A 23,039-nucleotide genomic window follows, 5' to 3' on the forward strand; every position below is an offset into this window, starting at 1 on the left:
CGTGAGAGATTCAAGATGTAATAATAAAATAAATAAAAGGGAAATAAGTAGAACATTCGAATAACAATAAAAATCCGGTATTAATATAAAGTACTTACTTTATTACTAAGTCTTAAAATTATAATTACAATAGAAAAATGTCCTAATAGTGTTTAAGCCTAAGTAGGTTCATTATCGTCGTTTATCATCAAGTCTAAAACTTATAATTACAATCCAAACAATGTTCCAGTGGTATGTAAATCTAGAAGTGGCTTATTCAATATTTTCTTTAATCTTTTTTCTTTTACATTATCGTAATTTGGCGTCCATAGTTCCGTAGCCTTAGGCGTGTGTTTTCCTATCAGAGTCGGTGTACTTGAGTCTTCGTCGTCACTGGATTGAGGATCGACTTCCATTTCTTTATCTTCTTCATCCTGTGGCTCTTCTATTTCTTCGTATCCAGATAGATGTTGCAGGAATGATGTACACATCATAGCTACTGGCGGTACCATATGAGGCGCTCCTGATAAGAACTGTAACAACATTGATTGTTATTACTCATATTAAATTCATAAGTTCTGTACTTATCAGGCTTGTAATCGATAACAAAATCAACCTGGTTCAATTAAATGCCCGATATGAATAAAAAGTTTCGTAATTGTTTTATAGATAAGCTCTACTTTTTGTTGCTCAAATTAATATTTGTGTGATATACAACTCATTTTATTTCCAGTTAATCCATGAATATATATAATACAAAATATTTTTGGAAACAGACCCCCTTTAAAAAAGGGGCCATTGCCGCTAATTACACTTTGCTAGAGAACTAATAGTACAGGGCCAGTGTACTAGTAGTTTACTAGTAGACAAATAACTTCGCAAGAGGCCGGTATACCTTAGATTAAATGTCTTAATTTCTACCTACAACATCGTTAAGAAGAAATAGGGTTTGCTTACACCACACGGATTTTTGTCAGCGAAAAAAAAAATCTGCCATTCAATGAGGATGGACACGATCCTTAACAGGATAGCCTTTAGAGATATAATCATCCGCAAATTGTGTAAAGTGGGCCATCTGATATGAACTATTGCTGAAGGTAAAGCAGATCAGACATCGTAAATTGGCGACGTAAACAAGCGAAACAGACTAAAACTGGAATTTTCTTTAATATCGATGATACCATCTTTGCGAATTCTGAACGACTTCGCAAAGTGGGTCTTGACATCTCGTGTTACGTCACAAACTGGTTTCGATGTCCCGTTTAAATAAAGTTGTCCTCAAAGTGTAGAATAATGATAGTAAATATATTATATAATCATTTTAATAAGTAACAGACAAAAGATGTCGATGAAGGGCAAATTTATCAACTTCATATCAACTTACAAGAAAATGTTGTCACTGAATATGAAAACTTGATAAGTTTATAAAGCACATTGTACGTTTATCTCTCAATCATTACGGCTCAAAAATAAAACAATGATTCATGATAATAACACTGGGTATGGGGTAGCTATTATTCAACACCTTACTATTCCAAAACATGCGTTCTTCCTTCCTTCTGTTAAAAAAGATTTTTGTCAAAACGTTATTAATTTATACAACATACCTGAGATATCGCAGTGTTGCCAAGTGATTCCATATTGAGTGCTTGTCCAGATACTGGCACAGCTGGCTGAACTTCTGAGAGATGCTGTTCAGCTAACAGAGCGCTGAAGTTCGACAAGGGTAGGTTCCGTCTGGACATCACTTCCAGACCGTGAGCTTTGGAGTTTTCAGGCTCTAAGCAAAAGATTTCCTGAAATATTTTAATACACTAAAGAGTTTGTAGCAGAGACCTAGGTCAAGAGCCATGGAAATACATTAATTTGGAAATTATAATACATAAATTTCATATTCACAAATCAGAGCAGTTTTACTTTATTATTATAAAGATTAAATAAATTCTGAGTCTGTGATTCTGAGGACTTTGTATATTTATTTGTATGTAAAACTAGGCTAATTAGTATAAATCTTTTTTCATCTAAAGTATAATTTAGAACAGCGTTTCCCAACCGTTTTCAGTCCACGGACCCTTAGGAAATCAAGCACATTTTTCACGGACCCCCTTAATAAAATGAAAAAAAAAAAACAATCAGCCAAAACATAATTTGAAAAACCGATTTATATACCGTGTGCTTAGATCACTGGTTTGTTGATTTTTCGTTTTGCGGCCCTTTTGCATTTAATGAGCAATTTATGTATGGTGGAAACGCGGATTTAGAAGATGCGTTGTTTACATATTCTAAATATATATTTTTTTAATCTTGACTTACCGCATCATTCCTCACAATATAGAGTCGCACTTTGTCGCCGATGGGGGCGCCAAAAGCACACTGTGTGAAAACTCCCGTTTGTGGATCCACTATGTTTTTCCTTGTCAGTATTGGTTCTGAACTTTGTGGTCTAAATACAAACACTGCAAGGAATATTTTTGCGTTAATAAACAAGTAAAAATAATCATGTTAGTGTAAATTATGGAGTCAAATCCAGCTCGAAGGACCAAATAAAACAATTTATAAATTTAATTTTATTTATAAATGACCGATAATAAATGGTAGAGGAAAAGTGCAGTGTGAGAGTGATTCAATGAAAAAATACTATACTTACAATCATTGTTATCAGTTATTACAGCCATTTTATTTGAGAACGGATCTCCTGCGAGCCACATTGGCTTTAATTGTACCAACCATTTTATGGTTAACGACAGCAAACTCCATACAGCTACACAATTCTCTGTAGTACAAACTAACTGGAAAAATGATTAATCATAAATATAAAAATAAATATTTTATTGTACTATTCTGGTAAACTTTGCTATGTTTAGATCAGGATAAATATTTTTTTGTTCTTTATAATAAAGAAGTGTATAAAATGTACAATTAAGTAAACCTACAAACACACAGTATATACATTCTATATCTAGCTACAAGCTGATGGATAGAGAAAGAGTTCACAAATATCATAATTGATTTACTTACATAATGCGCTGCATCGTTATTTCCAAACATGACATGTTTTCCCTTAGGCCGCAGCGCCGGGTGCGAGAGCGTTGTGCGAAGGTTACATAGATGTGTGTCCCATAGAGTAAGTTTACTCCCAAACCACGCGGCGATTAACGACCCATCGTGGGATATCGCCACTCCACCCATATCTCCATCATGTTTACGAAACACGTCATCCTCTACCCGACTGAACCCCGTACGCTCCTTGTGTAAATTAAACACCTTCTTTATTATATCTTCTTCGTCTACATCCTTCAAATACGGCGAGTCTTCCGTCTTACCCAAAGATACGTCTCCAGTTTTAAAGTTATTTAACACAGGATTCGCTAGGAAGTGAGCGATGCCGGAGGAATAGTAACATGCTGTTAGACAGCTCCATATGATTTTCTTTCGATGTGTTTGCGATGATTTTTCCCTTCTCCATATTCTGAACTTTTGGTCCAAGCCGGCGGATACGCAAAATTCTCCCTTGTTACTCAGTGCTAGTGACACAACATTGCATCCTCCGTGGGATAAGTTGACGCATGTGTTAAGCTTGAAAGGGGTGGTGTTCTTGCTTTGTGCGGACCAGAATTTGAGTTTCTCTTCAGGATAATTGATTCCATCGTTCCTGTACTCTGATGTGACCAGCCAAGACCCATCCGCGCTAACGGCCGCACACGCTACCTCCGTTTCTAACGGTAAAAGATTTCGTCTCTCCGATGGCAGATTATTCATTTCTGTTATGTCGATCTGTAGCAATAAAATATAAACTTTGTGAACTCAGCCAAATTAATTAAATTAAAAAGTTGAATATTCCAAATATTGTTTGATTATTTTAAAGCTTAAACTGGCAGGAGTTTTTTTTCACACTATCCCATTTCCTAGCTATTGTTACTATCAGTATTTATTATATAAAAACATACTTAACATATTACTGTCCCAATACGCCCAGTATTGGGACAGTTTGTTGGGACTAGTTTCTCTTAGTGACAGTGGTTGGAACCAATCTACCTGGTGCTGTTGCGCATTGGTAGACCTCCCCATCGCTCCCCTCCTACTAATTTTCAATGTATTTATTATGAATTTCATATTCTTATGAACAAAACTCAACTCACATTATACAACACTTTGTCAGTAGCTGTGGAGTACAGTTGCAGGTGTCCAGTGCGTCCGGGTAACAGCAAGGCGTCGAGCGGGCGGTGGTACACCAGCCACGAGCGAGCGCGAGACGCCGCCGATATCCCGCCACACTCCAGTATCGTTGACACCACTCGCATTTGAGCACTGGCTATAACTACAGCTGAAACATGAGATATATGTACCAATCAGTCATCTATTATATTGTTTTATGATATAGAAGTAGCAAGAAATCATGCAGCTTACCTAACGATAAATGGCTACTATCACTGGCTGCTGCAATCAGTTGAAGAACTGCGTTGAAGGGAATTAAGGAAGACATACTAATCCGGGGTGTTCCAAGTTAATGGTGAGAGGAAGCAATGCATTTGTGGTCAACCTCAGGTAGGAATCTAATCTGATCTGGGATTGATTACAGATGTCAATAAGAAGTAGTACCCACCTACTCAAATGGATGCTTGTTTGCTACATTAATATAAAAAAGTCTCCAGATATGTTTAGAATAGAATCTGAGGCCAGCCATATTTTATGTGGTGCTTTCCCTTATAGTATGTTGTATCTACATCAACGGAAAGTTTTTGTGTATGCGCCTAATGTATGCGTAAGTCCTTTATATTGCAGAAGCTCTATTTAAGATTATTTTGTAAAAGCAGACATTCTATAATTTAACTGATGTTAAACCACACAAAATAAAAATAATAACATAAATTTCGAAAATTTCAATGATTCTGTTATACTTACAATTGTTTGAAAGTGTGATTGCAATGTTACTACTATTCACTGTGATGTACCTAATCATTCCGGGGAGACGTGGGATGTATGCCTTCTCATTTGCTTTGTTTGCTAAGTGTCCTAAAGTCCACTTTACTAACACTTTTTCCATTCCACCGGAAAAGAGATAATTTCCTGCAAAAAAAGCAACTTATTTTTAGGGTTACGTATCCAAAGGGTAAAAATGGAACCCTATTACTAAGACTTTGCTGTCTGTCCGTCATTACAGGGTTCTATCTCCGAAACCATAATACATAGACACTTGAAATTTTTACAGAGGATGCATAACCGTGGTCGCTATAACAACAAATACTAAAAATAAAGTTGAATATTAAAGGGGGTCTCTATACAACAAACCGGTATTTTTCGGCATTTTTCGATCTAACTGTTAAACCCTATTAGGAAGATAAATTTACATTTAATATTTCTTTTTAAAAAGATTGGAATTTATGTTTTTGATCTTCAATCTCTACATATAGAACTCACCTATAACAGAGAAACATATGGCGAAGGGAGGCAAGAAATGCCAGTGTAACACTTCCCTTGCTACTGTTCTGTAGTCATATAGATTGCCAGTGATGATTGTGACTCTGCCTATTGTGTCTGTGATGGCAATGGCACTCTCTCTGTGATGAGCTGACACTGATAGTATACGGAATTTATTGTGGTTTACTATCCTGAAAGAGGAAATGATGATCTTTACAAACTAATTTATTAATTTATGATACATAAAATGATAAAATGCCTCAGTAGAGTACATTATGTTTATGGAGTTTTACATAGTGAAATTCTACCTTCTTGTCAGTCTTGTCCATTTTAAACTTATCTTAGCTAACTTTTAGTACCTTCTTTAGCAAAAGATGTATATTCATGTATTTCACATAGAAAGCATATTTGTAAAAAGATTATAAAACATAACTCACTGTGTTCTCATATGAGGCTTGTACATATTTTGAATGAACAGGACTTTAGTTCCATTGGTAACAGCTGCAAATCTGTCTCCATTACACCAGCCCATAGAAACCCTAACAATGTCGTAATAAAGAGGTCTTGTTGTGGCAAACTCATAATTTAAAGCCCCACTTCTCACAGAATAAGAAGCTGTGTATAGCTGAGTGTTTGCGGGTTCCATGGCTGTGATAAAACACTCATTGCTGTCAATTAAATTGAATGTCAACACCTTTGCATCTTTGGGTAGTTGCAGTTTCTGTAAAGGATTGACAAAATATGTTTGTTAATATTTATTTGGGGACAATGAAAAATTTCACACTGATAACTTGATTTCAAAGACATAAATACAGACTGCATTATCTTCTGATGTGTGTACTGTGTGTATAAGGTAATTTTTGATATTATGGATTTTTTAACAGGTACATTAGTTTTAGTGCTGGTATAATCTTATTGTTACTTTACTCAGGTGATTAAAAATGATATACTCACAAAATTTACATTAGCACAATCTTTTTTTTATAACTAAACCTGTTATGAGTATAAATTTTGGACAATATTATATTTAATTGTTGTTGAAATGTATGAACATAAACACCTAGCAAAATACAAGTATAGGAAGTATAATTTACAAACATAAAATATACATACTGCTTCTCTGAGTACAGCGCCCTTCTCCCATGTCCAAGTAATAACACACCCGCAATCAGAACACCCATATAAATTATAGTCTTCATTCTCGGGGAACTCAATGGCCACCAGTTCATTAATTGGGGTTTCTGATTCTAGTGTACGCACACAATCTCCGGTTTGGATGTTATACACCCTAACAATATTTTCTACAATTATCGCAAGTGATCTGAAATTTGTAATTTTAGTATAAAATAAAACTATTTGAAATTTAACACATTGCTAATTATTGTATTAGTATTTACATATATAATTAACGAACAGATTTAGAATAAACAACATACAACTTATATATGTTTAGAAATACATATTGTAATAATCTCATGCAAACCTAAACTATAAACATAAAATACGATCTAAAAAACAAATCATAATAAATTGTAAATGAAATACTTTTGAGACAGTACTTAATTAAAAAAATAATATGATATAGAATTAAGTTCTGGACACGGGGAAACGACGTAGAAAAGAAAATAGTAGTAAAGAACACATACTCGCCATCTGGGGAAAATACAGGACGACGCTCAATAATACTTCTACCGGCCTTCCTATTTAACACATACTTTGTCAAATTCGTATCCGTTTGCCTTTTAACACCCATTTTAAAAGATTTACTTAATGTTATTAACCGCTCTACAAAACACAACACATGACATAACCTTACTTTTCGATCTTGACATATTATGTGACATTTCCGTCATCACTTGTTGATTGTTGAGTTCAAGGTTGAGATAGCTTCATGAAATCATGATAATTAAACTATGAGGATAGCTTTTCGATTAAAATGCCTTTTTTAATAATTATTAACCATGTATAAATATTGTAAAATTTAACTTTTTAACTTTTACTTTTAATAAATTATTTTATTACATTGTCTATGATGAATATCCGGTATTCCAACCTAATTAAAAATGTCGGATATCGGATGATATCCTTATTTTGATTCTATCTTCTACTGTTTCCTTTGCAAATTAATTTTAATGTATTTATAATACATCATTTAAAGACTTGTCAATATAAATAATTAACATATTCACATTTAGATCCATTTTCTTATTTAAATATAGTAAATATTTTTACTACATTTTACGAAAAACAAATATTGTAGTTGCTTGCTAACACATTTTAATCTTTATAGAATCAAATTAAAATTCGAATCTCTTTTGGTTCAACATTTATGAGCAATTTATGTTTTACTCTTTGCTTATTAGTATACCATGGATTACCACTGATCCGATATCGGAACACAATGATTGATTAACGTATGGTTTTGGATACCTTTTGACTTTGACATCCTTGAGTTTATTTACTCTTTTACAGACGTCATAAACGTCAAGTAGAACGTGGTTGAGCGGTGAGCGTTTAGCGTGTGACTGTGAATACAATACTTTAAGAGTGAATTTTAATTAAAACGTGTTGGGTGTATATCAGTTTTATTTGTATAATACAAATTATCCTTAAGATTTATCAGATCCGAGGCTAAATCTTATTTAAAATGGATGACAAAGCAGAGGCCCAAGTACAAGTGCGATTTGTTACAAAGCAAGAAAAGTAAGTGTTAAGTTCTGTATTTACCGGCATGATGTATGGGAAATAATAACGTATAACGTACGTCTTTATAACTTTCAATTATTTTCTTTCAGATATGCAGTTTCAGACAGTCCATATGCAATTAAAAGCAATATATCTACTACTGAACTCAGTACATTGATCAATGCGCTCTTAAAAGAGACCGATTCAAGTATAACTAAATCTGTAGATTTTGACTTTCTGATATGTGGCGAGTTACTGCGTTCTTCGGTAGAGGAGCATCTACAAGAGAAGGGGGTGTCGACAGAAGATACCATAGAGTTGGAATACTTTGAAAGGCTTCCCGCGCCCACACCGCAAGATTGCTTGATGCATGATGACTGGGTTTCTGCAGTCCATGCTCATACCAATGGGTTTGTTCATTACTTAATTTATAGTTTCACTTGACTACCACATAAACAATACAAATATGATCTTGTTATAGTATAATCCATATTGCAATAACAATCCATCCGAAAGTTTCAAAATAAGTGCAACTAATATTTTATTTTTACCTTAGGCTCAATTTACATTGCCGCGGAATGGAATGGAAGCCAATTTTTGCAAACAACTTCTGCATAGCATAATGAGCCTTATGGTTCTTTTTTATCTTTATGAATTTGAAATTATATAAAAAATGATTTTTTGAAATCATAAAAGAGTGGAAGAATAAATAATAATTAAATATTAATGAAATATTTTTCAGGATCCTCTCAGGTAGCTATGACAATAGTATCCATATTTGGACCACTAAAGGCCAACACAAGTTGGCCATACCTGGTCACACATCCCCCGTGAAGGCTGTATCTTGGGTATCATTCCAAGATGATCGGGCAGTTTTTGTAAGGTAAATAAGTTTTTTATATAATTATGATGTGTTCACTAATAAAAGATAAAGTTATATTCACTAATAAAAATTATAATGTTAATGATATGTAGATATGAAGTGGTAAAACTGGTATTGTTCGAAGGTGGCATCTACACACTTGTTACTAATGTGAAGCAGTTCTTGCATTCAGTGCAAGGGTATGGATGACGGATGACTTATGAGGCGACCAAGATAGTCCTCAAGAGTGCCACTTGGCATTGACTAAATCAAAATCTGTGCTCTATATGGAGTTGGTTACTGATGTGTATAGGTACCAGTGATCATTTACAATAACATTGACTGGTAGTTGGCAATTTAAACTTATAATAAATATTCTTCTTTCAGTGGTTCACATGACCAGACAGCAATGTTATGGGTGTGGAACGTGTCTCAGAACTCAGTGGAGTGTGTCATCACATGTCGGGGCCATGATAAGGGTGTGGAGTGTGTAGCCGTGTCTGCTGATGCTAAGAAATTTGTTACCGGCGGTTGGGACACTAATATCTGTCTGTGGAGTGCTAGTAAGTAATAAAAAAGGTATACTTTATGTGACAAAAGGGTTTACTAGATAGATCCTATCTGGTAGTAGTATGAAAAAAAAAGGGACAATTTGTAAGTGCCTTTGAAGGCCTATACAAAATAAATATATTCCTTTAGTTGCTACTGTTGTTTGTTAAGTTGAGCATCTTGGGCTATTACAGTCTTTGAAGAATATATTTGATTGGAGATTGCAGTAGTTTTATTATAAACACATATTCCATTGTCCAAGCCTTTAACAACCAGTGTCTTTCCAGTGTCTACTAACAAGAAGGTTATTTATTACTTTGAAAAGTACTTAAACATTAAAAAATAAGTTACCTGTTACATCAAAACATTTCATTAACAAAAGATTATATGTTTTAGGTTTAGATGATGTTGATCATGTTCCTGATAAGAAGAAAAACAAATCGGAACATGGAAATTCAAAAGTAAGTGTAATATTATTTTTAGATGTCAGCCTAAGGTGGCAATACTGAAAATTGTATGTGTTCTACCAATTTATGTCTTTTACTTGTTGTAGGTTCAAAAACCTCAATCAACATTACAAGGGCACAAAGAATGTGTGTCAGGTGTTCAGTGGATGGACTACAACACTGTGCTGTCCAGTGGTTGGGACCATTTGCTCAAGATATGGGATTGTGAACTTGGTGGCATCAAACAAGAGATTGCTGGTGAGTAGTTAAATGTTGTTGTTATTTAATTACAGCTCTACACGGCATTTAAATTCAATAGTGTTATTGTTATTTAAATTCAATATGTGTTTGTATGTCTTGGTATGCCATAGATACATAGTGGCTTTTACATCTATACCCTAATTGTGGGTTTACTTATATAAACCATTTTATATATGGTTAACATTAGTGTTCTGGGTGCCATAGGAATAGTAACTTAGCTTATAATCTGATTTGATATCACATCAACAACCCATTATCCTCCCACTGTTGCTGTGTGTATTGGTAGATTTCGCATACCTTTGAGATATTTATTTTATAAATCTCACAGGTATGCAGGTCTCCTCACAATGATGTCCTTCACCGTTTAAGCAAGTGATTATTAATTTCTAATATGCACATAATTTTTATAAATCAGAGGAGCTTGCCTGGGATTTGAACCTCGGACCCCTTGATCAAGAGGCCTAGTTTCTTAACCACTCGGCTATCACTGCTTTTTGTTTTTTATTTGATATAATGGTAATGTGTTGGTAGAGTTTTTATGTACTTACATTATGTCCATTTCCAGGTAATAAGGCATTCTTCGATGTTGACTGGTCACCTCTTAATAACAGTATGATAACTGCATCAGCAGACAGGCACATTCGTCTTTACGACCCGAGATCAACAGGTAAATTACATATGTTGTTAACTATTTATGCTTAAAACTTTCATGTAGGTCATAATTATAATGTAGTATAAGGACTGATGAAAAGCATTTTTTATTGTTTTGAAACTTAGAGTGGATTGACTCTTTTAAGTATTTCGGTCTTATTACATGAAAATATGTAGTGAAATTTACTTAGTATTTAGTAAACATGCTCATATGTCGCTGATGCATGCCATGAATGCATGTTATGTAAATGCCTTACTTTTATGAAGTACTTGTTTGAATGTTTCCAGAGAGCATTGTAAAAGCTACATACACATCTCACACAAACTGGGTGCAGTCTGTGCGCTGGTCAAAGACGAGGGATACCCTCTTCCTATCCGCCGGCTATGACAGCAAGGTCAAACTATGGGATACGAGAAGGTAAGTTATCAGTTAATTAAATTTTAATTTGAGAAATGCTACTTTATGCTTATTTATTTGCCAACACACACAAATTGAAAATTTCAATTTCCGCCAATTTGCCAATTTCAACATCTTCATCTGCCATTCAAATTGGTATTGGTACTCGATTGCCGAGGAAGAATTAATCCCTCGCGCGTATCTTGTTTGTTTGTTTGTAAATTTCCTTATTAACTGACTTCTTATAACAAGCATTTATGTAACTTATTCAATATAACTTAATGTCACATTTATAAAGCATAAAATTTATATTATTTTATGTAACTTTGTCACATTTATTTGCCGAAATACTTGTAAAAATTAGCCTTAGTAGCCTTTCAGAATAGTGTGCAAATGCTAATACTACCATGCACACTGTTATATTACGGTTTCTTAATATATATTTTTTAAATAATACAAGTAATACTCTGTCTTTTCAGCCCGGTGACTCCACTCTACGACCTAAGTGGTCACGAGGACAAAGTCATGTGTTGTGATTGGTCAAACCCATCCCTACTCATTAGCGGCTCGTGTGACAACACCTTGAGAATATTTAAATCCAAATACGCCACGGCAGGTGCTCAATGATGTTTGTAAGCATGTTTGGTTAATTATTTTTAAGTAAATTTTTTGTATACGCATCCGTTGTTTGTATGTTGTGTATGGATTGGTTTACTCGCTGGCTCGCGATTGTGATTAGGTACCTTATTGGTACTTAAAAATTGGGAAAGAAGTTTAGTGGCCTTTATGACAGGTAGGCTTTTTCATCATAATGTTGATTTTGATTGTCGGTTCCTAAAGGCAATCACATAATCAGTAATACGAAATATACTACGAATTTTATCGTTTTCATATATTGCTGATATGTGATTTGTTTGAATACAGCCAAAATATGTGATCATTTAAATAAGTTTCATGCAATTTTCGTTTTAATAAATTACTTAAGTTTTTTGAATCGGACCGTAACACTTATTGAAAAGTCACGTTTTTTATAAAAATAAATACTTGGAATTATTAACTGTTTTGCATTTCAAATAGAAAATAATTCATTTTCGTATGGTTATTTGGATTAATAATATTATTTAAAAAAATATTGTAATCGTAAGGCTACCACCACACGTGTTTCATTGCAATTGTGCAGTTACTTATATGGTTCTAGAAAAAATATACAATAAGATTTTAAAATTTAATAATGTAGTAAAGAATAGAAAACTCTTAGTGTTAAAATCTGTTTAGAGATGTTAATAAAACTACTATTCCTGAAGGCAATGTAAAACATATCAATTTTAAAAGAAATAAAATTCTTGAGAAGTTTATATTTATTTTTTGATATTCTGATTCCATTTCGATTTAAATTGAGCAGTTCTATTTTAGTGGTCAAGGGCAGAAACGCATCTTTGTTCGACTTTAAACGACCTGCATTTGTGTTAGATTCGAGATCTGCTTAAGATTTCTATATGCAACTGTGACCACTTAATAAAAGTTGGGCTGTGGGACCATTGCTTCTATTAGATTACAAATCAATTCAGTCAAATAATAACTGAACTCTTTAAAATTTTGATATGTATCAGATGTATGCCAATTTTTGGCAAAAACAGTTGATAAAGTTTTATTAAATGTCAGTAGTTTCGAAATTACAGATAGGCATTTAAATCAAGTTTATCATCCTATATTAAGTTCATAGATAGTATTGAAAGATAGAGGGGAATAAGGAAATCAGGAATAATATAGTTAAAATATACTCTGTCGACTAACGTTAAACTTTTAAACGCAAACAAAAAAATGCTTTTCTAATAATAATAGCCGAATAAACGTCAAATTTAAAATTGAATAGTGGACGGAGTATAAGTAACAATAGGGTATGAAGGGAAATAAAATCTAAAATAACGTACTAGATTTGGTTTTGCTTGTTTTATTTCAATCATTTGCTCTTACAAAATATGTTCAATGCAAAGGAACATGACTCGTCACAATAAAACATGCTTCTTAGTACCTTTGTTTTTATCTATATATTAATTTAGTTTCCATTCAGCATAACTATAAATAATGCGGGTCACATAAAATGCTCATAGCACAATATAGAAACTTGCAAACACTTTGTAACAAAATAGATACATAACTTTCATCTATGTCTTTTCTCTGCGAGAAATGCTTTTAAACTATTATCATAGTTATGCCAAACCTCACACCGTAACACAACGAAGAACATGTCCCTTAAAAATATTCTTTCTTACCAACAATTTCATCTTTTTTTTTACATTTTATGAAATTTTTATCTTTGCATTTCGTATTTCTAGTCTACCTAACTAAATTTTTATTTAAACTATGCTACCGTCTAGACTAGTCTGCTGGGTAGAACACCACACTATATTAATACACATTGGACAATTACTTTCGTATCAACTCCGACTCCGACAGATTTTACTTTTTTTTCATTTAATTTTCTTTCTTTACACTTAGTCAACTACATAACAAAAGAGGTGAAAGCAATACTTGTTGAACTGAAACTTATCGAGAATGTGTTCACTAATTCTTAGTTCCTTACGCTAGAGTGGCGTGCGCGCGACTGGCTCGCTTCAGTCCAAATTAAATTAATTAATAAACTAACAAAGGAAACTACCCTAGAGCCCGCCAGCGCACGCGGACGCCCGCCACTAATATATTATTCTAACGTCCTAATCTATCTATCTTAGCGTCGAAACATTTTCTTTCTATTCTAACCTATCTATAGTTAAGCCTAGTGTCTACAGCTAGCCATCGATTCGTCGTCACTCCTATAGCTTCACTTCTTTCAAAACGATCTCGAGCGTTCTCTTAATATTAAATGACTTATTTTAAAACATTTACTTAACACTTCAAATTTTACTCGTCGACATGATTTTAAGTTGTATCGTAGTTTTGGTATTTAGGAATCTGTTCCTTCTGTGCATTTTGTGCTCATTTGCCCCGGGTATCCCGTACACAACGACAAACCTCAACCTCCATCCGTAATCTCATCGTAACGTATTTATTTATCACACATGCAGAGAATGTCGAAGCGCGTTTATTAGGAACATCTACGATTTTATTCTCGAACTGAATTATCTCATGTGCGAAAAATGCAACGATTAGACAGCCATATTATTTCGTTAAGTTGACATACAAAATACTTTAACATAGTCTTTACATTACCACTACGTTTACGAATACGGTAAGTTCTCTATTACCTGTAAAAATATCGTGTAAAGCACATGCAACTGCTTAAACTGTATTCACATCTGACCATTACTTAAAAACGAAGCTAAAGGCACTACCATCAAATTAATTTTATTGCTTATATTGAAGGAAGCCTTAGAAAAATAATTTCGTGCTGTAATACTTTTCCTTTTGACGGTGTTTCTCTACTCACGATTTACACGCTACGAGATCGTGTCTATGTATGATTTACTTAAAATAAATTGGTGCGAGTTACTCTGATTATTGCATTATACAATTTTATCGGAACATCGATTTGCACTATGGAATGAAATAAACGTACTTAAGTCTTACTTAATGGACACGGAATAGGATGGGTTACATACACTTTATAGCCACTAACGACTGAAACATTAGGGATTAGGATCACATTTAGACATTTACACAATAAAATAATGCTTTTAACATTTTGACATTAATTTTAAATGCAAAGTTTAGCGGAAATATCTATCGGAAGACTGCTTTTACAGGAAGCCACAGTGTACGTCGAACGCTAAACGATCGATTACTTAACTAAGTACCACGCGCGTAGCGGTACATTGCACTTCGTGGTTAAATTTTCACAAGAAGTAAGGCGGTTTTAGTCAGTTCAATAAATTTGGCTGATCAGAGGTTACAAGGATAACTCTGAACTTCGGAGTATTATGGCTCAGTCCGTTTCGCTCGTGCGTTAACTTACAAAAATCTCACTTTCCATTAGCCTTGAAACACGAGTGTACACGAACCACGTAGGAAACAACCTAGAGCATTTACATGTAGTTATTGTAACCATTCCATTGAAGTACAAACTGCGCCAGTTAATAATAATATGGCAGAGTTAATAATACTTTGTCAAAAGTGTCAAACGTATATGAAATGTTTTGAGGAACATTTGCTTATGTGACAGATCGGCGTCTAGCATGTTATGTTACGTTAAGTTTCTGACGTCACATGTGAATGCTCTCGGTCAGAACCCACTGGAAGAAGTCGAAAATTATTGTGATCGCACTATCAGGCAGTCAGCTATAACATCATGAAGTTGCCTTTCAGTAAAAATCATACAAGTTAGTTTCTAAGTTTACAGCCAGTTCATTAGGAGAAACATATTCATGAACTCAGTTACGCTTCTAAGTATAGACCAAAAGCAAATTTTACAAAAAATAGTTGAGCCTATCCCTGACAGAAGAAGTAACACAATACAGATCTACTTATTCATTCGAACTCTACTTTATTCATTCAAAACCTGTTGCTATCTATCTCAGTTCCTGTATCGTTTAAAGTCGGTTCACAGGTTTTGAATAAAGGTTGCCGCTTAAACGTCAGTTAAAATACAGTTATATATCAAACATTTATCTAGTCTTCAGTCCCTGAGTTGTATAAATATTTTCCTACTTCTTACTCGACTTTAATGATTTGTATACTTTGGTTCTGATGAAACTCTTGACGTGCCAAAATAGAATTAAACAGTTGCGATATAGTAGGCTTTTACTCGTACCCATCAACAATGTATATACATGTATACATATCCATGTATAATTTATATATATTCAATATAAAAATATCAAATTTTATATAAAGTCATAAAGTGTACCCAAAACCTACGTGATGGTACTAAACGTGTTCTTCGCACCAAAAGGCGCTCACACTTGGATTCCGAATCCGTTACAATTTATAATGTGGAAATCAATCGTGTAATTAATTTTTGTTTCGTGTCTAGTGGAATGTGCCGACCGCCTAAAAAATAACAACTACAGTTGATTCAGTACATGATTCTCAAAAAAGGATCACCTCATTATTCACGTATTTAACATGAGTTCCAACGTACAAAAATTTGTATAGACTCGTAAAATGTATAAATAGACTTTACATACAACTGCTTATTGCTAAATGTTGCTGTGTCATCAGCTCGTAGGCCGGGGCTCGCGGACCGCCCGCCCCTTTAGCAAGTCGTACACTTCGCTTTGCTAATAGTAACAGGCCCGGGCTGGACCTGACGTAGAGACTAAAGACCTGGTAATTTTAGTGACGATTGTTAACTTTTAAAAACTTTCATTCAAAAACATTGGAAAATTAAATAAAATTACTGTCCAAAATGTCATTTAAAGAAAATAAATCAAGTAGGTTTAAATTTGGATTTTAAGTCTCGGAGAAACCAGTCTTTACGCCTACGCCCAGTCCGGGTCTGCTGTTTAAACATTCAACGGACTACTACGTTTAGGGATACAATGTGCATGAATCAAAACTTGGATCAAGAAATAACTATTTGAAAATTTACGGTATACATAAATTCAGTCTGTACTTGGGTTTGGCAACGACGTTTCCTTTATTCTTAGTGTATATGTATCGCGTAAACGAAATCGCTATCAAAATTATCCACACGCATCATATAATGATCGCTTGTAACGGTTAAGCTGTAAATCGCTTCGTACAATGAATATGGTATATGAAAAATATGTTGTCTACTAACTACATGTACACCAACGTTGAAAAATGTCGCGAATACCCACTGTTACTTTAGGTTCACGTAAAATTCTTAGAAGACCTAATCGGCTAAAATGTTTAGGCACGTGATGGTCGAATATTTTATACTTATTCCGTAGTCTGCTAAGAATTTACGTATGCCAACGAATTCCTTTACACTCGGGCATTCGCGATCTATGGAAGACTGCACCAGTATGAATGAAGTAAGGTAGATAATACTGTATAGTTTATCGGTATAGTACCATTTTCCAAATAAAAACGACTAAAGCACCATGCCAAACGCATTTTGAACATACATATATATAACACCTTATTCACGACCGTAATCCCACAAGGTGGTCAAAAATATCTACACCCAATTTTATCTGTCGTAGTATTAGTTTAATTTATACCATAGTATAAGAAAAAATACCCATTACTAGGACAAAATCAGCGTATATAACAATCCATAAAGAGTTCTAACGACTATCTGAAGACTTAATCAGTCTCGGGACTCTTTCTTTCTTATACTATGACCATGCTCCAATTCGTAAAGATCAGTTGTCTAACTATAACAAGACCAAAGAGTTACTCTTTTTATTGTATTTTAGAAATACCTAATTTCATTGAAGATTTTAAATCTTCGCAATAGTTTTACCGCATGAGTTTCTATACGTTTTCAACCTCATTTAACACGTCTTTTCTAAACAACACGCTTTGTTAGTTACACTTGTTCTTTTACATGATATGACCATTTCTGATTATCTTTCTATACCAACCGTTTTAGATATTGCTTACGCATTCTTTTATCAATCGTGATCAGGAAAACGTATATTGTTACAAAGGAAATAAAATCATTTTTATAATATATATACTTTTTAAACACCTAAGAACTTTAAAATCCGGATTGCACATTTTTGTTCGGTATCAATGGTAATTACGCGTTAAAAAATTCCAGCTATCTTATATTATATGACACTGATCAAAATTATAAAAACATAATTTCCATTTTGCGGAAAGAACTAAATTTTAAAATTCAATCATGAAATTAAACTATGCTAAAATAAATACCTAACTATCTTAAATAATCTTGTCAACATGTTCAAAACCTGCGCCTAAAATCTTATATTTTAATTTTCATAAAACAATAATAAAATTATAATGTAAAAACACATTTAAAATTGTAGCTATATCTATACATCAAATCCTCTCCTCGAACCGTCAAAAGACCTCATCAAAACATCACAGCGAATCGAACGTCCAGCGTAAAGCTAAGAGGATCGAAGACGAAGCCCGTCGAGAAAATAAATAGTCGAAGCGATAATTTAGGTAAAAATTAGGCTTAGGAGGCACCGGCGACGGAGGCGTCGCGAGCGGAGCTTTCGATGAAGTCTATAACGGCCGCAAATTAAAACTAAAACAAATTAACATCGTAAAAGTCACAGTTGCTTTGATATTTGGCTCGTGAACAGCATGGATTGTTTGCGGAGGGCGCTCTACTTGGTCTGGTAGGGCTGGTAGGCCTCGTCAGGCGACGCCGCCGTCGACGCGTGCTCGCTCTCCATCGGCATCTGGATGATGGGCGGGGTCGGGCCCGTGAAGTACTGGTACGGGTGCGACGCGAAGTACTGCAACATATCAAACTCCAACTACAATTGCAATCTCGCTCTCAACTCGATGCCGCTTGCAGACGATGTAGTTTGCGCAAGTATGAAGGGCACGTAATTACGCATTTAAGCATTCACGGTATTCAATGTAAGTATTGGTTATTTGCACTAATATCGAAGGTTATCTATGAATAATGTTACATTTAAGATGAGGGAGGCAATTATAAATTTCATACATCAAAATAATTCATTTACAAGGTAACTTTACGAAATTACGATTATGTCACACAAATGGGTATATGGACGGGGGATTGGACCCAAAGATATGAACTGTAATTAAGGGTAGGGTTTTATAAGCAAAAGTATTCACATTTTTAATAGTGGTGTTTGCACAAACTATTTTCCATCATCTGTGAGCGGCATAACGTATTTGTGAACACCGAAACAACATCAAACTATGCGTCTACTACATCGATAGGCTTCTGTTTTATAGTAAGCGTGCTTTTATGCTGTCTTTTTGAATTTTGACTGGGCGCTGTTGTTTTTTTTGTTTTAAGAGTTTAATTGCGAAAGCAAGAGACCAGCAGGTAATTTGTCATAAGCATTTGGATACGGACCATGTTAGGTGCGAGTCATAACGGCTATTAATTAACACTCACGTATAACTCATTATCCGGCCTTAAGCTGTCCCAGTTTACCTGGAAAACAGAGAATACATCAGTCGTTTCTTTTTTTTCTTGACTGAACTTCCTCTTTGCTTACATCGCATTATATTTAAGGCCGTTTTGTTTAAAGGAGATCCAATTTAACTGGACCATTTGCCAATATTCGATTGTAATACCAATAAAGTTGTTATTCTATTGTAGACTAACTTTTAATACAAATAACCTATGATGGTTGGTTCGGTAGCATTTGATCCTATCAAATGGTTCTTATGTTGCCTATAACGACTACTAGTTAAAATATAATATGAAAATGGCGGATACGATACTACTGCTACGAAATTAACAAAATCTACTCGATATTACTTTACCGTTATTATTCTTGAAACTATTACAGAGATGACCAAATGATCCTGTTAGTTTATGAGAATGCGAATTGGCAAGCTTCCCGTAGTATATTATTTTTAAATTTTTAATTTTGCTACTTTGCTGAAAAGCCTATCAAATGAGGTGAAAATTTAATATCAATAGATTGTTTTAAATATATCTAAGTATCATCAACGCTTACCGCTCGAAAATAAAAACTTAAGTAAAATACTAAACCTGAGATCTAAAACTTAACTACGTCATACTTGCCTTAATCTAGTAGAAAAGACCGTCGAAATTGGAACTTACGTCAGCACTTACGTATTGGCTGGGCACAGAGTCAATCGGTATGTGTGCGGGATGAGCCGGATGGGGGGCGTGGTGGGGATGGGCGGGGGGGATGAGTGCGGCGTAGGGCGCGAGCCAGGCGGCCGGCGCGGCGTGGTGGTGGTGCAGCTGCGGGTGGAAGGCCGCCACGCCGTACATGCCGGAGCCGCGGTACACGCCGGCGCATTCGCCGCCCGCGCCGCCGCCGACGCCGCCGGCGTACATGCCGCTCACGCTCATCGCCTGGAAGTTGGCATTGCTGAGTAGTTGCTCGCGAGGCTTATCTCTAACTACGGCAGGTAAGCAGCGTCGTAGCTTTGTAAGCTTGCCTGGGAAGACTTGCATTCTGCGGGTTCCAGTTTGAAAATTTAGACGTATTTTTTTCATTTCTCATGACTATTATAATTTATACATCTAAACATGGTACGATGTAATCCGTCTATGACGACTTTTCATAGTTTATTTGTCTTATGTAGTTGTTAAAATGCATCCCCCGGAACGTTGCCCCTCGCAGCCACTAGCCAGGCCTTCAGGTCAGCCTCGAGCTACGACGCTGTTTTGTAAGCAAGCTACGATTACTTCAATCAATTTTAGTAACTTTTATAAGTAAGATCATTTACAGTTTTAAATAGTAAATCGATAAACAATTTAACAAACCTCAATTTATTAAAACAAGTATTAATAACTTCTGTCTCGTATCTTAGGAAAATTAGGGACAATTTTACAGCAATTAGACACCCTTCATGCTAAGGGCAAATATAAGCCTTGTCAGTGATTCAGGAGTGTTATAAGGTCGAAGTTAGTAACTAAGGAGCTATGGGTCCACAACATCTACCTACTGCTCTGCTGTGTATTATATTTGGAAACGGACAACAGCGGAGCAGTAGCATTTGGTATTAGTAATATGATAATTCATTACCATTATTACCTGCGTGATCGAATCGTTATTGTCTCGCCACGCTCTACCATTGTTGTCTTGTTTGTTATACAAAGACTTCTTCTTATTGCCACCATCGGCAAACTTCACTAGCAACGGTTCCTTAGCACCCGGGATAGGGTTACCATTGAACATCTGAAAGTAATTTTCACAATTGTAAAAAAAAATGTAAATTGTTAAATAATGAATTTGCATATTTAAATACATTGACTTAACGCTCAAAGCAAACTTGTTGATCGAAGCCTAGACTGAAAAGATCTTTTGTAGACTGATTTATAAGTTACTAAGAAGTAGGGAGTATTAATTAATTAATATTCTGTTGGATTATAATGTAGTAGTTCTAAAAGGGAGGGCGGTTCATAAATTATGAATCATACCAGGAATATATGTGCCTTGTATAATTATTATTACGTATGAACAAAGCCTTCGATATGAATCAGTTTACTGTTGTTAAAGCATATAGTGACAGCTTGAGGTTAATCAGTCATATTTATTATTATTCTACATTTTAATAAATGTAGCATTATCATAAGAAAGGGACTAAATAATGTTTCTCTACGCTCCTTAAGATTCTCTGTGGTAATGGTGTCATGGACACACAAAGGCCATTATACAAATACTTGGCATATAAATTTAAAATCAGTCTATTTTCTGGCTGGCCGGGGATCGAATCTAGATCGAACTACATACCTACTGTTTAAAGAGCATTAAGCATATACTTCGTTCTACAAACTGTCATGTTGCAATATTTTACTTGGATAATCTGCTCGCATTTCTCCCGTGACTCCATTCTCGCGAAGCCGACTCCCTTGCTATGGCCATGGGTGTCTCGCAGGATCCTCGTGGAGACCACTTGGCCGAACTTGGCCAACAGTTGGTCCACATCGTTCTCCTTGAAGTGCGGCGGCAGGTTTGCCATATACAGGTTGGTAGGATCCTGCTCCTGTTGCTGTAAACGCCCCAAGGAAATAGGTGAAACAACCGCTCTGTAAGCCAAACTGCAGTGACTGTATATGAGACTGATTCTATTGAAATTTACTGAATTTCCATTATATTTAATTTAAATTTAAATTTTACTTAATTGCAAAGAAATATTTCTTTCTAATACGAAGGTGATTCCAAAGTTTAATTTTAAACTCGTTAAACAAACAAAATGAATAGAAAAACATGAATTATGTGAGATTATGTTGTGTTATTGGTTTTACAGTAATTATGTCGACTATTGTTGAACAAATGGTGTCTCTATTTGATAAACAATTTGTATATGTCAGGGTGTCTCATAAATAACTGAAGGTTATTTCTGAGTGTATTGATATTAGCTTGAAGCCCGCATATATTATCTAGACATTGAAGCCAGCTCTGACGTCAGCAGATCGAATCTAATATACTATAATATATTATTATTGTTATGTAGATATCAACGACGTGGGCATATACATCAGCATAGATTTTATGAAGCTAGTTAAAGTCGCATACACACTAATTTAATATTGAAAGCATAGAAATACCCAGAGCCCAATAGCGAAAATACATTGTTATAACGCTGAAGCAAACGATAATAGTACAGAATTAACAGATGAAACGAATGTCTGAAGTAATTTAAGTAAGCGTTATATTTGCGCCGGATTGCGTACCATTGATAGGGATTGTAAATACTTACAACGCGCTAGTCGTACGGTTGTTTGACAATACGATGACAAACCGAATACCACTCGAGTTGGTTCCAAAATGAACTGATAAATGAATGTGTAAATAATCTTAACTTTACAAATAATCCTTTAAATCGCCCATTTAATGTCGATGATCTAAACACTGGACCTAATTGTGTATCTAAACAGGATCAAACAGCTAAAGTCATTATGTGACTCGACAAGAATAATACTAATTTATTCTTCACATAGAAAAGGGGGTACTGTACTGATGCTACACATATGCAGAGGATCATTTTATTAAATCTAGCAAAACATTTACGATAGATAAATATCTTTGCATTTATAGTTTAATGTTCAATTTATCGGATAATAAATATAACAGCATCTGTTCAATAGAAACAGGGTGTATATACTAAAGCTATATTTAAAGGTAGGCGGATAGTCGGGAAGGATCAGGACAGGCAATCAGATTAAGGGGAAATTAATCCTTTTAACCTTAATTAGTTATCAGTGTTATCAGGAATAAAA

General features: G+C 34.7%; 3 protein-coding genes across 12 annotated transcripts in view; 1 reads left to right on the plus strand and 2 right to left on the minus strand.

Annotated features, from left to right (window-relative positions):
* Positions 1 to 80: 80 nt before the first annotated feature.
* Positions 81 to 7,241, minus strand: l(2)05287 (WD repeat-containing protein l(2)05287). The gene is made up of 11 exons (XM_073093078.1): positions 7,044 to 7,241; positions 6,511 to 6,718; positions 5,835 to 6,118; positions 5,398 to 5,588; positions 4,882 to 5,046; positions 4,119 to 4,303; positions 2,998 to 3,753; positions 2,627 to 2,768; positions 2,293 to 2,435; positions 1,587 to 1,775; positions 81 to 512 (listed from the first exon to the last, which is right to left on the minus strand). The coding sequence occupies exons 1-11, from the start codon at positions 7,148 to 7,150 to the stop codon at positions 207 to 209; spliced, it is 2,676 nt and encodes an 891-aa protein (XP_072949179.1). The 5' UTR covers positions 7,151 to 7,241; the 3' UTR covers positions 81 to 206.
* A 626-nt stretch (positions 7,242 to 7,867) lies between these two features.
* LOC140757406 (ribosome biogenesis protein WDR12 homolog) lies at positions 7,868 to 12,603 on the plus strand. Its single transcript, XM_073093090.1, has 9 exons — positions 7,868 to 8,100; positions 8,193 to 8,492; positions 8,825 to 8,965; positions 9,332 to 9,507; positions 9,890 to 9,954; positions 10,047 to 10,197; positions 10,766 to 10,867; positions 11,140 to 11,269; positions 11,728 to 12,603. Exons 1-9 carry the CDS (start codon positions 8,045 to 8,047, stop codon positions 11,873 to 11,875), a joined length of 1,269 nt encoding a protein of 422 aa, XP_072949191.1. The 5' UTR covers positions 7,868 to 8,044; the 3' UTR covers positions 11,876 to 12,603.
* Positions 12,604 to 13,183: 580 nt separating this feature from the next.
* Positions 13,184 to 23,039, minus strand: part of shep (RNA binding motif single stranded interacting protein alan shepard) — a 227,470-nt gene continuing 217,614 nt past the window's right edge. For 6 of the 10 annotated variants that reach the window (XM_073093082.1, XM_073093079.1, XM_073093086.1 and 3 more), the window contains 5 exons: positions 21,614 to 21,808; positions 20,842 to 20,994; positions 19,905 to 20,165; positions 19,227 to 19,265; positions 13,184 to 18,588 (listed from right to left, as the gene is read on the minus strand). In XM_073093082.1, coding sequence (XP_072949183.1) covers positions 18,457 to 18,588; positions 19,227 to 19,265; positions 19,905 to 20,165; positions 20,842 to 20,994; positions 21,614 to 21,808 — 780 coding nt within the window. In that variant the 3' untranslated portion in view covers positions 13,184 to 18,456. The remainder of the gene's footprint in view (positions 18,589 to 19,226; positions 19,266 to 19,904; positions 20,166 to 20,841; positions 20,995 to 21,613; positions 21,809 to 23,039) is intronic. The other 4 variants (XM_073093080.1, XM_073093087.1, XM_073093085.1 and 1 more) reach the window with 2 other exon arrangements.

The sequence above is a fragment of the Epargyreus clarus genome, unplaced genomic scaffold (assembly GCF_041222505.1).
Source record: "Epargyreus clarus isolate Ecla_fem2 unplaced genomic scaffold, WU_Ecla_fem_2.2 ptg000004l, whole genome shotgun sequence".
NCBI classification, from domain to species: Eukaryota; Metazoa; Arthropoda; class Insecta; order Lepidoptera; family Hesperiidae; genus Epargyreus; species Epargyreus clarus.